This window comes from Prionailurus viverrinus, chromosome E1 (assembly GCF_022837055.1).
Source record: "Prionailurus viverrinus isolate Anna chromosome E1, UM_Priviv_1.0, whole genome shotgun sequence".
NCBI classification, from domain to species: domain Eukaryota; kingdom Metazoa; phylum Chordata; class Mammalia; order Carnivora; family Felidae; genus Prionailurus; species Prionailurus viverrinus.
The window spans coordinates 15,065,478-15,079,536 of NC_062574.1; the positions used below are offsets into that span (position 1 = coordinate 15,065,478).

Here is a 14,059-nt window from a genome sequence, read left to right on the forward strand (position 1 = left end):
TTGATCCCTTTCTTCCTTTATTTCCCATGGCTGGAGTGGCATCCCAGGTTGGAACAGTTCCTTCCTTCCACATAAGCAGAACAAATCTTTGGATTCTCCCTGGGGCGGATATGACCCCAGAAATGCCTCCGCTGCAAGGTTGCCTTGCTGGGTGAGCCAGCACAGAGCAGCCCGAATATGTGAGCTCAGGAACAGAGGCATGTCCTCTGAACCGCAGCATACCTGGGAAGCAGGTGTGCAAAGAGTAAGATTAGGCACCTTTAGTAGTCACCTAGGTGTTCCCGGGCACACGTGAGCATTCACATTGCCTCTGTTTCCTGCTGGGGGGAATTTCAATATGCTCTCTATCCCCCTTTGATCCTATCTGAGAAGCCTGAGTGGACAGAGGGTCCACTCTATGTCAGGGCTGGAAGAAGAGCTCTTTGTGTGCTTGGAATTCTTAGGGGAGCCTAGATGGCCACCCTGGCCCTATGCCATAGAATGGCTTACTGGCCATACACTATAGATTTATTCATTTTCCTTTTTAATCCTGGGACCCCAAATCATCTTATGTATCTTACTCATGTATTTTTTAACAGTGATGTTGAGACAAATTTACATACCATACAATTCACCTGAAGTATACAATTGAGTGTTTTTAGTACATTCAGAGTTGTGCAGCCATCACTGTAATCAATTATATCACCCCAAATAGAAACCCTGTACCCATTGGCATTTCCTCCCTATGCACTCCCAGCTTCCTCTACCCCAGCCCTGGGCAACCACTAATCTATTTTTTGTCTCTATGGATCTGCCCATTCTAGACATTTCGTATAAATGGAGTTATACGATATGTGGTCTTTTGTAACTTGTTTTTTTCATCTATCATAATATTCTCAGGGTTCATCCATGTTGTAGTAGGTATCAGTACTTGATTTCTTCTTGTGGCTCAATAACGTTCCATTGCATAAATAGACCACATTTTGTTTACCCATTCATCTACTGATGGACATTGGCCTTGTTTGCCCTTCTTTGTTATTGTGAAGAATGCTGCCACAATTTTTTTTTTTTTAACATTTATTTGTTTTTGAAAGACAGAGTGAGACAGAGCACGAGTGGGGGAGGGGGAGAGGGGAGGGGGACACAGAATCCAAAGCAGGCTCCAGGCTCTGAGCTGTGTCAGCACAGAGCCCGACACGGGGCTCGGACTCACGGACTGCAAGATCATGACCTGAGCCGAAGTCGGACACTTAACTGACTGAGCCACTCAAGTGCCTCCCAATTTTTTTTTTTTTTTTTGAATGCTGCCACAATTTTGTGAGTCCATTTGTTTTCATTTCTTTTGGTATATACCTAGGAGTGAAGTTTCTAAGTCATATGGTAACTCTGTGTTGAACTGTTTGAGGAACTGCCAGACTTATCCAAAGTGGCTGTGTACCATCTGATATTTCCACTAGCAGTGGATCAGGGTTCTGATTTCCTATATATATCATCAACATTTGTCATTATTTGATTTTTTATTATAGCCACCCTAGGGGGCATGAAGCGATATCTCATTGTGGTTTCAACCTGCATTTCCCTAAGATTAATAATACTGAGTGGATTTTCATATGCTTATTGGCCATTTGTAGATCTTCTTTGGAGAAATGTCTGTTCAGATCTTTTGCCCATTTAAAAAATAGGTTATTTTTTTATTATTGAATTTTAGGAGTCTTTTATATATACATAGTGTATAGACACATGTCCCTTATCAGATGTATGATTTGCAGACGTTTTCTCTCTTTTGTGCATTGTCTTTTCCCTTTCTTCGTGGTGCCTTTTTTAAAAAATTTTTAATGTTTATTTATTTTTGAGAGAGAGACACAGAGTGCAAGCAGGGGACGGGCAGAGAGAGAGGGAGACACAGCATCCGAAGCAGGCTCCAGGCTCTGAGCTGTCGGCACAGAGCCCAACGCAGGGCCCGAACTCACAAACCGTGAGATCATGACCTGAGCCGAAGTCGTGTGCTCAACCAGCTGAGCCACCCAGGAGCCCCTTGCTGGTGCCCTGTGAAGCACAAAAGCTTTTAATTTTGGTGATGTCCCTTCCTCATTTTTAATTGTGGGCAAAACAGGCAGAAATGATGAGGAGCAGGAAAGGCCAGTTCAAACTGCCTGCACTCAGCAACAATGGATTGGCTCCCAGGCAGCAGTGTTCCGTGTTTAAGAAAACCCCAATGTGATTCCGGACAAATGGGAGAGGGGGTCATAGATTAGGTCCATATGAACAGCCTGAATTCAGTGAAGCAGGTTGGATAGCTACACAGAGAGTGATCTCAATGCTCTGGACACTGTGGATGTGGGACGGGAGAGCTTCACAGCATGGCAGTTCCGTCTCTTTGGAGGCAAGGGAGAGGAGATACAAACTGGCTGTTTGGGAGGATGTACTTTGCCCTAGGTCTGTTTGCCTCTGTGACTGTGTTGTCACATTTACTGTGCCTGGATTTGTGTAGAATCGCGGGCTGGGTGGGTCTGAGCTTTGAAGTTGTGGCGGTAGGCCCAGAATGAGCTGATAGGAGGTGTGTGAGCGACCTCGCTGGGACAAGAGAATGAGTCTTTCTTGCCATCGGTCTCCTCCGATGCCCATCACTGGGGTAAAATGTGAGATGGAGAGGGAGGGCTCTCCTTGCACTTAGAAACCAGAAGCAGGAATCCCAGACTAGGCTGGCTCCCCTGTCAGCCCTGAGGAACTGTAGAATTCAGATTGGCACCTTCCAGAAGCCTACTGTCTTAGAACCAAAAGCAGCTTTTGCTGACATCTGGTCCTTCTGGGACACTGATATTTTTATGTATACAGTGACACTCTCATCCCCAAATAGATTCTTATTTTTAACAGGCTTGCTCCCTTTGAGGGATGCCTGAGGCTCCCGACTTTGCTCGCTGGCATCTCAATGAAACCCTGCAAAGACGCAGAGGCTCCTGGCATGAGCAAAGAGGAGGGACACTCACCAGCCAGGAAGTCCAACAGCTCAGAGTCTGACCCGGTCTCCGAGTTCTGCATTAATCTCCCCTCCCCTTATCAAACTAAGTCCCAGATGAAAAGCCGTAATTACCCACTCCCCACACCACCCCCTCAATGACACAGGAAGGAGAGCTGATAAGAAATGGAACCTGAGGATACCTTGATTCCTTCCCCCACGCCTCCCCCACCAGTCCGCTGCCCATTCCCTCAGCAGGTCTCCCTTGCTTCTTGTCTTTCAGCTACCCAACATGTTCGGTGACCTTCGGTCCACGTTTATTGCCTTGATGATTGGATCCTATGCCTCCTCAGCAGTCACCTTCCCAGGAATCAAGGTGAGGGTGTGACCAGCCTCACCCTCTTGTCCTAATGTCTGAGCAGAGCCCTCTCCCAAGGCTCTCTCAGCCTCCTCTGAAGAGGGAAGTAATTGTGGGTTCTGGGGTTCGCCCCTCCCCACCACCCACACCTGGGAGGATGCACCTGGCCACCACAAGAGTAAGAAAAGAAAACCACTGAGCCATGGGAGACGGAAAATTCAAGCATATCACACAGGGTGTTACCGCAGGCCGCCTTTGCATTTCTGGGCTGGGGTAGAGAAGAGGGATGGGTGAGTTTGTCCCAGGTCACCCCACCCCCAGGTCTGTTGTTGTTGGGCTGTTACTCCTCATTAGCCAGAGCGCTGCTCTTGGCTAAGTTGGTTCAGCTGTTTCCCTCCCAGGCAGGATTCTGAACCCGTGGAAGTCACGCAGGGTCAGGAGGAAGCAAACACCTCACAGTCTGTCAGCCCCGGCACCCGCTCCAAATACTGTTGCCCCTGCCACGTCTTCGAAAGGGGCTTGTCCCACCTGTGGTCTCAGCACCAAATCGAAACCCCTTTCCTGCGATACATGGCGGGGAGGCCATGGATTAGGAGGAGGAGTCATAGACGCGGGCTGGCCTCGGGGGAATCAAGGTACCTGGAGGGTGTGGAGCCAGCCATGCTGTGGCCTCCTAGGCGTTCTCACCCTTCCGGAGTGTGGAGAAGTCTACAAGTTCCTCCTCCACCTCTTCTTGCTGTCTAACCACTGGTCCCCTCCCTGGGGAGCTGGGCAGCTGTCTGCCAGGATGCTGGCGACTCTTGTGCTGGAAATAAATGGTAACAGTGACAACAACGACTAATATGCTTGCTCAGCAGGCTTCCCACCTGCCAGGCCCTGTACTGAGCACTCTGGGGATCACACCTGCAGCTCCTTGAGGCTACAGGACAGTGTTATGCCCATTTCAGAGAGGAGCAAAGTGAGACATCCATCTGCTCGTTGGGTGTCTGGGGCACCTGCCACGTGCACCCTTCAAGGCACATCCGTAAACAGGGCTAGCAGGTTCCCGTTCTCAAGGAGCTGGACTAGTAACGGACTAGGAAAGTAATCAAGAAGTCAGTAATCTCAGCCAGGGCTGTTCACTGTGAACTTGTGAGGTGACAGTGACGGAAGCAGTCAGGGAAGGCCTCTCCAGGGAGGTGACATGTGGTCCAAGTTGGAGGCACAGGGGGTTAACGACGTGCCTCCTTATGCAGCTCAGCACAGGAAGAGCAGGGCTGACAGATGCCCACCACCTGCCGTGGCTTCCCTCTGCTAACTCTGCCCCCTGGCCCTGCACCTACCCCATTGTGCCTGTCAGGTCATCTACGACTTTGGTGCCTCCTTCATCATCATCCTCGTGGTCTGGGCCGGCTGCTCCGGATTGGTTTTCCTCAACTGCTTCTTGAACTGGCCCCTGGAGCCTTTCCCAGGGCCGGAGGACATGGACTACTCGTAAGTGGATGTGCCGTCTGCCCCACCCCCGCCCTGGCCAGGGTCCCGGGCAGCACCGATGGACACTCTCCTGTGGCCTCCAGGGTGAAGATCAAGTTCAGCTGGCTGGGCTTTGACCACAAGATCACAGGGAAGCAGTTCTACAAGCAAGTGACCACGGTGGGGCGCCGCCTTAGCGTGGGCAGCTCCATGAGGAGCAGCAAGGAGCAAGCGGCACTGCAGGAGGGCCATAAGCTGTGCCTGTCCACCATTGACCTGGAGGTGAAGTGCCAGCCAGACACCGCAGGTACCCACCTCATGACCTCACCTTCAGGGCCTGCCTAGGACGTCGGCGGGGCCGTCTGCACCCAAACCCGCACCTCGGCCAACCCATCCCGGAAACCCCTTCACCGGGGCCAGCAGCAACTGAGGGCTTCGTGGGTGCCATCTCACTTAATTCCCACTTGATCCCCAGAGGGCAGGCGGCACCCTGCACCCGGGCTGACAGACGAGCACACTGAGGCCCAGAATGGGGAAGGGATTCTTCCAACTCACTTCACACACCTGGGTGACCCAAGTCCAGCACCCACACATTTAACCTCCCCCAGGCCCATCCCTGCATCCAGCATAGGGTGATCTGGTCAGCAAATCAGGCTTCCCCTGGACGGTGGGTAGGCTGTGGGCCGGGGGCGGGGCGGGTAGGGGCGTCGGTTCTCCTGAGCACCCCTGGTCTTCTCCCCGCAGCGGCCCCCTCCTTCATGCACAGCGTGTTCAGCCCCATCCTGCTGCTCAGCCTGGTCACCATGTGCATCACACAGCTACGGCTCATCTTCTACATGGGCGCCATGAACAATATCCTCAAGTTCCTGGTCAGCGGTGATCAGGATGTAGGTAGGTGGCCCCCCGACCTCGATGCACTTCCCCACAAGAGGGCACCCCGCGATCCGTGCTCCTTCCTACCCGCCTGAGGTTAAGCCCACCGCCTGGAAGATACTAGTCTGGAAAATGGCAGGCTCCGAAGGATTCACTGCTGATGAGAGCCATTTCACCCCAGCCGGCCCCCACTGTTCTCTCCCGTTGCCATTAGAATTTCCCGGTTTAGAGGCGGGGGAGGGGGACTAAAATAATTACATGTGTTTAGGGTGTGGGGCGTATGTTTTTCATTGCCTCGGGGCCATTGGCAAGCCTGTTTGTGAATGAAAACACTGTGGGGAATGGAGTACTCCACCTGAGAACTTGTTGAAAGACAGGCAGTCAGCCCCGTTGCCAAGGGTCTCCCTGCCCTGGGAAACCGCAGGCGAGGCCGTGGAGAGGCTCTGTGCGAAGGGGCAGGGGTGGCCCACACCGCTGGGTACTCAGGGTCTGCGCCCAGAACTGGGAGGCAAGGCTGGGCGGCGGCTTCCTTGTGCGTGTGATCCAGTCCAGGCTTGTCAAGTTCGGTAAACAGAGCTGATAACGCACACACCACTTTTCTAAAACAGCACAGAAGGTCTTCAGCTGATTAGAGGTTTTGATTCTACAAAGAAAATCAGTACTTCCTCAGGGCCTGAGCTGAGTCAGCTTTAGTCATCCCTAAGCTGGACAAACACAGTCGGTAAATCCTTTTTATTGGCATTCTCACTGGTGTGCAACTGTTTGTTGGTTTAGTTGGTTTTCCCCAGGGGTAGTTACACTAGGGATTACAAGGAATCAAATATAGGTTTTTTGGTGTGTTTTATTTTTATTTTTTTGAATTTTTTGAGAGCTCGTCTGCACAAGTGGGGGAAGGGCAGAGGGAGAGGGAGAGAGAGAATCATAAGGAGGATGCATGCCCATCTCCCGATGAGGGGCTCCATCCCACGACCGTGGGATTATGAGCTGAGCCACAAACAGGAGTCGGACGCTCAACTGACTGAGCCACCCAGGTGCCCCTGAAATACAGTTTTTAAAGGGGATGAGTCAGTGAGCAGCCTGCCTGGAATTCTCTCTCTCCTTCCTGTCTCTCTCTTCCCCTACCCCATGTACATGTGCACTCTTGCGCTCTCCCTCTCTCTCTCTTAAAATAAATAAATAAACTTAAAAAAAGAGAGGGGTGCCTGGGTGGCTCAGTCGGTTGAGCGTCCGACTTCGGCTCAGGTCATGATCTCACAGTTCATGAGTTCGAGCCCCGTGTCGGGCTCTGTGCTGACAGCTCAGAGCCTGGAGCCTGCTTTGGATTCTGTTGTCTCCCTCTCTGCCCCTTCCCTGCTCACACTCTGCCTCTGTCTCTCTCTCACTCTCTCTCTCTCAAAAATAAGTAAAAAAACAGCTTTAACAAAAGGGAAAGATGACAAAGGGACCTGGACAACACTGGTTCCACTGTGAAAATGGATGTCCTGTGGCGAAGTTACCATGTGCCCTTGCAAAATTTCATAATGGACGCTGACACAGTAAAGGCCCTAAGAGAGCCCTATAGGAAAACATAACCTATTTAACTTTGTTTTGTCCAATGATTTTTCCCCAAACTTCCACCACAGGAACATTGTTATGGTATAACGCTCATTAAAATCTGTGGACCACACTTTGGGGAAAGCTGATCTATCGTGTCTAAACACCCTCTGTTATAAACTCAGGGCCCAAGAAGTGAAGTGAGGGCCCACTGGCTCTTAGAAGGCAAATCTCCCTGCTGCTGAGTCGTGGACTTTCACTCCAGTTCTCTAAGAAATCTTTTGCTGCTCAAGAGGATTTTTTTTTCCCAACTGTTTCCCACATTCAAAAAGTCAGCTTTAAGAAGTAGAGGAAGTTGGGCCAGGAAATCCAATCTGCAGCTGACGGGACACCGGTTTTCCCCACTCTGCTCCTGTGAGCTGTTGTTCCCGACCCCCACAGCCCCGGCTGTCCCCAGAGGGGCTGCTCAGGCTCAGGGAGCTGGTGGAATAGAAGGGACCATCTCTGGCTGTCGGAGGGAGACCCATGGTGTCAGTGTTTGGCTGGGGGTCGGGACGGATTCTTTGACCTCTCCTTCCCTTGGAGAGCAGTAGGAGGTGTGACAGAGTATGACAGGGCAGGGTGCATGAGGGGCCCTGGTTGGCCGGGTCTTCGGCACCCATGCCACTTCCCTCTCCTGGTCCTCGGCAAGCACCGCAGGCCTGATTCACCAGCCTGCCTGTGACGAGGCTCCGGCTGCACGTGACTGAGGCCACAGCAGACCGGAAACCATCAACAGATGCCCGTGCTGGGCCTCACCCGCCTGCACTCCCAGAAGCCTGACTCAAGCTGGGCGTCCCCTGGATGCTCTAAGAGTCTGGTCTTGGTGGGAAATGGCATGTGTGTGCTGGGCCCAGAGCTGGCCTGCTACCACGCCCCATCTCCCTATAATAACCATTGAGATCTCTGCTGCTAACCTCTCTCCTTTCTGCTTTTTTACTTTTGCTTTCCTGATGCAGTGATGGCTACCGGTAAGCCAGGGGGATTGTCGAAGAACACTGCAACATCCCCTCCAGCCAGTCTCTGACCAAGAAACATCCCTCTTGGCCAGAACTGTGGGCGGGGGAGGGGCAGTCAACCCTCAGCTTCTATTTGCCTGAAAAAAAAATCGCATCATAATTTTAAGGCTCTTTGAAGACTAGAGCCCTTACGTCAGAGCCCCTGTGAGTGGTGCCTTCCTGGTATATTTCTAGAGGCAGAAAACTAATGACTAGTCGTACACAAAGCCTCAGTCCCAGGCATTGGTAATTTTGTGGTTCCCGAGTCATAGACGCTTCCTGGAGCTTCTGGGGGATGTCGTTGTGACATACTGGATTTCATTAGCTGTTTCTTGGAAATAAGCAGACGATTTGGAGAAGAGAACAGGGTGCCTGCCCCTTGCTCCACCTTTGATTCTGGAGTTCAAAGTCTCTGGGCTCCCCTCAAGGCCCACGGTGAGGGGTGGTGGGGGGTGGTCTGTGGAAGACCCCGGAAGGGCCTGTGGGGTCTCAGGCTCTCCCAGCACCTGCCTCAGGCTTCTGCTAGGGGCCCCCCACGACGCAGCCCATTTTCCTCCCCAGTTGGCCTCTACACCTCCATCTTCGGTGTGCTCCAGCTGCTTTGCCTGCTGACAGCCCCTGTCATTGGCTACATCATGGACTGGAGGCTGAAGGAGTGTGAAGATGCCTCTGAGGAACCTGAGGAGAAAGACGCCAACCAGTGCGTAGACAGGGCCTGTCCCGTAGCTCCTGGCCCCAGAGTCAGCTGCTAGGCAGGAACCGGGTGGGTGGCCTAGGTTTTGAAGTCAGTGGGAGAGGCAAGAGGGGGTCATGCCCAAAGCTATTCGTAAGGGCTTTCCGACACTCTCTCACTTAGCTCAGCACAGATTTGAGTGTATCACTTCGTTATGGAGATCCTTTGGTACCCGAAAGTTTGGAAAAGCACTGGGCTTGATGGAAGAATGGGAGAAACCGGAGGAAGGTCTGTGTGCAGACACTGGGTGTCTGAGGACCCACTCAGGAATAGCACAGTGGTAAACCGTGGTAAAGTCCTGCTTGCCTGCGAGGCTCACTCCACTCGGTGGGAGTAGTAGGCTGCTATAACCGCAGAACTGCTAGATCTGTTCATAATTGTCAGCATGAAACAAGGTACAGGAGCCCCGCATTCGTAAAGGTTGGGCTCCAAGATCAGAGGGTGAGTTAAATGCTGTCTTCATGACTCCACCTTAATATAATAAGCCACTGTTTATTGCTCTGGGCCCCATGCCAAACACTTGATGCACAGTATCTCAGTCAAGCCTCCCAGCACCTGGATGAGGCGCGTACTAGTGTTGAACCCATTTTTCAAATGCGGGAACTGAAGTTAGGACTTTGAGTAGCTTGCCTGGGGTCACATAGTGAGGAAGTGGTGGGTCTGAGACTCCCCGGGTCTCCAGCACTTGGCATTCATTGTTGCATGTCCTACAGTTGTCCGTGGGTTATCTGTGTGGGCAGTGGCACTGGGATCCCTAATAGTGAATTCACAAGGAAATAGCTACAGAGAATGCTCCGTTATCTAGGTCAGGTCCTAAAGCCATCTGGTTCCATCTACTGCATATTTGTTTCTCCTTCACCCCTTCCTGCCCCCAAAGGGGAAATCCACTCCCTCCCTTGTTTGACTTATTATCTGGCTTATCATCAGCTCCCTGCGGGATCTGGGTGAAGTTGGAGTCCGCGGTGAAGCGGGGCTTCGCCACATCCTGACTTGGGTGTGCTCTGCTGCTTGCCTCCCCGTCAGTCTTCACTGAGGCAGCGCAGTGTGTTAATGACCTTGCATCCAACCTCTCCACTGCGGTTCACACCCAGCACTCAGTCCAGAGGGCGCAATGGGGGCGTCCCTAGGGGTGGTCTCGCCCTGACAGTCCCTCAGATGTGCTCGGGTGGTCTCCGAGCCTTGCATCGTCTGTAAGCTGTGACTTCCTGGGAGAGCCCATCCTCCTTCAGGGAGCTCCCAGCTCCGGTGTGTGCTCTGTCTCCACAGGGGCGAGAAGAAGAAGAAGCGAGACCGGCAGATCCAGAAAGTCACCAACGCCATGCGGGCCTTCGCCTTCACAAATGTGCTGCTTGTGGGCTTTGGGGTGACCTGTCTCATTCCCAACCTGCCTCTGCAGGTGGGTACGGGGAGAAGGAGAGGTCGGGCGGGATGTGGGACAGTGAGACTAGAAGGGACGTGATGTGTCATGGAAGCCATCAACAAAGACCATGGTGACTTTTCATTCATTTATTGCAACCAACAACCAACCAGCCCGCTGTTATTTACCAAGGGCTTCTTACTTGCCAGGTTCTGTGCTTAATGCAGGGGGTGAGCTCTAAATGAAACTGGGATTCCCTTTCACAGAAGACTCTTCTCTATGAAGGCCTATCCTTCTTCATGGCCTTTTGAGCATCTTGCATGCAGTGAATACCACCACCATACCGTCCCCCAGAACTATGTGGGGTAGTTGTATGGCTCCTTGTTTTGCTTTTGCTCACACAGTTGAAACCTGAGGTCCAGAGAGGTCTGGCTAATCTGTGGCATTGGTGGGACCATCTACTCTGGTACAAGAATGCCTACGGGGTATCTGTGTTGTAGAGAGTTGGGAAAGACTGTGATGATCACTGGGCATGAGAGTTCAAAAGTTTAATTCCTTTTCACAAGATTTCTGTTGCTTTTGAAAGCTGACTTTTGGCAGACATTGCAAGCAAAGTAGATTTTGTCACCTGCCCAGCTCTACCCTTACGTCCATGAAAGTGTTCTAGTGCCAATCTCCAAGTTTGTTTATTTTTATTATGACGATTTTTTAAATCCCCAAGTTTATGAACTTTGAAGGGACCTGAATAATGGCATTGCTTCCACATGGGTTAGCTCAAGTCCAGATAGTATCTTGGGCCAGGTCCAGAAGGAAAGCCAGAGTCTCTCTCTCTCTTTTTTTTTTTTTTTTTTTTTTTTTTTTTTTGCAAGTGGCCATGTGTTGAAGTACATTGAACACCCAGCTGTGCACCACCCATGGGTACTATCATGTGCATGTGCCGACATTCTGTGTGAGACCAGAGTAAACCACTGGAGGCTTGTTCCAGTTCCCAGTGAGAGTGTCTTTGTATTCCTGGTGCCCTCCCAGCTTCCTGGTGGCTGTCCCCTCTTACAAGGCTGGTCGATAGATCCTTGCCTTGACCACCTTGTCTAATGAAGGGGCAGTGCTCACTAGGGACAGTCTTCTGCTTTTTGTTTTATTTAGTTCTTGTTGAAAGAAAAGTTATGAAAAGGCAACAAGACACTTGAAGTGGAAAGGGGGAACCTGCACAAGGATGTGTGAGCAAGCATAGTTGGGCACAGCCCTCTTGCAACACTGCAGAGAGCAGCCCCTGCCCCCTCTGCCGCCCACATTCCTGGGAACAGGTCCTGGCTGCTAAGCAGGATGGCAGGGCCGTGTGCAAAGGGCGAATAAAGGGTCCCAGCGGCTGTGGCAAAATGGACACAGCTCTCTTGCTCCTGAGGAATTATCTACAAATGCTTCTTGGAGCTTGCCAAGCCGGCCAGCTGTGGCCTTTTTAAGAAGCTGAACTTTCGGGTAGGGAGAAGGAAAGCTATCAGCCGTTAGGACCTGAGTGACCAGGCACAGAGACCTCTGGGCACCATCCTCAGGTCAGCAAAGGCAGGAGATCAAATCATGATTAATGACCTCCTATTTAGTGCTGTGTCAGTACATCTATAACTGCTGACTCTGGGTGGAGGCAGGAGGAGCCCTGACTCGGTGTTTGCCAATTTCCTTGGTGTAAATGCTTTCACCATGGCTGATTTCAACTGATATGACGTCCCCAAATGTGCAGTTGAAAAGAGATTCACAGTGACACGCCATCGTACGGTACTCCCGCCGTACTAGACTATAAACGTAGAAACCCCCAGAGCACAGATAATAGCAAAATAATTAAGAAATGGTGAATTCTGAGTATCCGTTACCTCTGTTTTTATATAATTTGTTTAATTCTAAGTCTTTACGAATTTAATTTTTCGTAGTGACTGTCTCATAGCTGGCTCACAAAATCCCTGACAACTCGGGCATTGGCCCTTGGAGAGCTGGTGTGAGCCAACACCAGTTGCCAGTGCTGCCATTGCTCAGGACCCCAAGGACTGTGGGGACCCTCGCGTTTCTCTGCTCACACTCTGCTCTCCCTCTCTCAGATCCTCTCCTTCATCCTGCACACGATTGTGCGAGGATTCATCCACTCTGCCGTCGGGGGCCTGTATGCCGCCGTGTAAGTGCTGGTTGCCGGGGGTGGCCTGGGGCCGACAGTAAGGGAATGACCTGAGGGAGGTTCGTGGGAGGACCGAGGTCCTGGAGGGGGCCAGCCTGCCATCTTCTTGTGCCAGGGGATGGGTACCAGGGCTTCTGTTGGGTGTGTCAAGGGAAGGTCACACCTGGCGGGAGGTGGGTCAGCGGGCCGACAGTTGGGTGCCCACAAGCCTTGGCATCTAACACGAAGTCAGTTCCCCCGCCAGGGTCAGTGCTCCCGTGTAGCTTGTTATGCCTCGGGGATGGCCGCTCAGCTGAGCCCCGGGACTGCCCCTGGTTGCTCACGGGAAGGACAGGGGAGGGTTCTGGCTGCCCAGAACTACAGGGCCTTCCACAGGGGCAATGACATGGATAACTGAGCCCACAATGTGTCAGACTATTCTCACCCAGAGTCTCAAAGGGCCTGGTTCTGCCACTGGCCTTTTTGGGCCTTGGCTAAAATGAAACCTGCCTCCTTTTCCAAGAGGCCACACATCCAGAAGGAACCACAGTTGTTTTTCCCCCTTGGGCTGGGGCTTGGCTCAAAAATGGAACTCCATGGGGGCGCCTGGCTGGCTCAGTCAGTAGAGGATGTGATTCTTGGTCTTGAGGTTCTGAGTTTGAGCCCCATATTGGGTGTAGAGATTAATTAAAAATAAAATCTTTAAAAAAAAAAAAAAAAAAAAAGGAACTCAAACACCGTCTCCTGTGTGTCTCTGACCAAAGACTAGCCTGTTCCTCGCTGGGAGCCCCTTTTCACCTCCGGGGCCACAAAGCCTGACATTTCGCTGAGATTTTCTCTCCCCTCCCATCAGCATCCCACGGGGGTCATTCCAGGTCTGCCTGTCGTCCCCCACTCCACCCGATGCCAGGAGGAAGTTGCTGCTGCCCTGGCAGAGTCTGAGAGTCCACCAAGAGTGTGATGCCGAGTTTCCGTGATTACACAATGCTCCTCTGGATGAGGGCGTAGCGGAGCCAGGGCCAGCCTCCAACCTGCTCCCTGGGCCTGTTTGCCAAGCCGCAGAGTCCTGCTGGCACCACTTTCCACTCAGCTCGTCCAGACACCCATGGACCTGGGGCACGCCTGGGTGGAGTGGGGTCCTCCCCAGAATCGGGGGTCTCACGCCGGTCTGAAAGAGAAATTCACAGTCACAGGACTGCTTGGCAGAAACTAATCCGAGGCAGGCACACCTGGGGCCAAGTTGAGGCCGAGGAGCATTGGGAAAGCCTGAGAGTGGCACCTGTGGTGACAGGTCCCCTGTCTTCCCGGCAGGTACCCCTCCACCCAGTTTGGCAGCCTCACAGGACTGCAGTCGCTGGTCAGTGCACTCTTCGCTCTCCTGCAGCAGCCCCTGTTTCTGGCCATGATGGGTCCCCTCCAAGGAGACCCTCTGTGGGTAAGAAGGGTGTGGGGCAGTGGGGTATGGGCATCTGCCCACTCAGAGCTGGGAGGCATTGCTCAGGAGCTTCCAGGGCCCCAAGGAGAGGCAGTTTGGAACTTCGGTTAGGATGGACTCAGGGTCCCTCTGTGAGCGGTGGCTGTGTAGGAGAAGAAGAGTATCCTTTCTGGACCTGATTTTGGGGTAGCCCTCCTGCTGAGGGT

The 14,059-nt window shown here is 52.3% G+C and overlaps 1 protein-coding gene across 4 annotated transcripts in view; it reads left to right on the forward strand.

Annotated features, from left to right (window-relative positions):
* SLC43A2 (solute carrier family 43 member 2) overlaps positions 1-14,059 on the forward strand; it is a 37,721-nt gene that overhangs the window by 21,273 nt on the left and 2,389 nt on the right. For 3 of the 4 annotated variants that reach the window (XM_047832172.1, XM_047832170.1, XM_047832173.1), the window contains exons 6-13: positions 3,219-3,311; positions 4,633-4,766; positions 4,850-5,052; positions 5,490-5,636; positions 8,750-8,888; positions 10,188-10,317; positions 12,366-12,439; positions 13,730-13,853. In XM_047832172.1, the coding sequence (XP_047688128.1) occupies positions 3,219-3,311; positions 4,633-4,766; positions 4,850-5,052; positions 5,490-5,636; positions 8,750-8,888; positions 10,188-10,317; positions 12,366-12,439; positions 13,730-13,853 (1,044 nt within the window). The remainder of the gene's footprint in view (positions 1-3,218; positions 3,312-4,632; positions 4,767-4,849; positions 5,053-5,489; positions 5,637-8,749; positions 8,889-10,187; positions 10,318-12,365; positions 12,440-13,729; positions 13,854-14,059) is intronic. The other variant, XM_047832171.1, reaches the window with a different exon arrangement.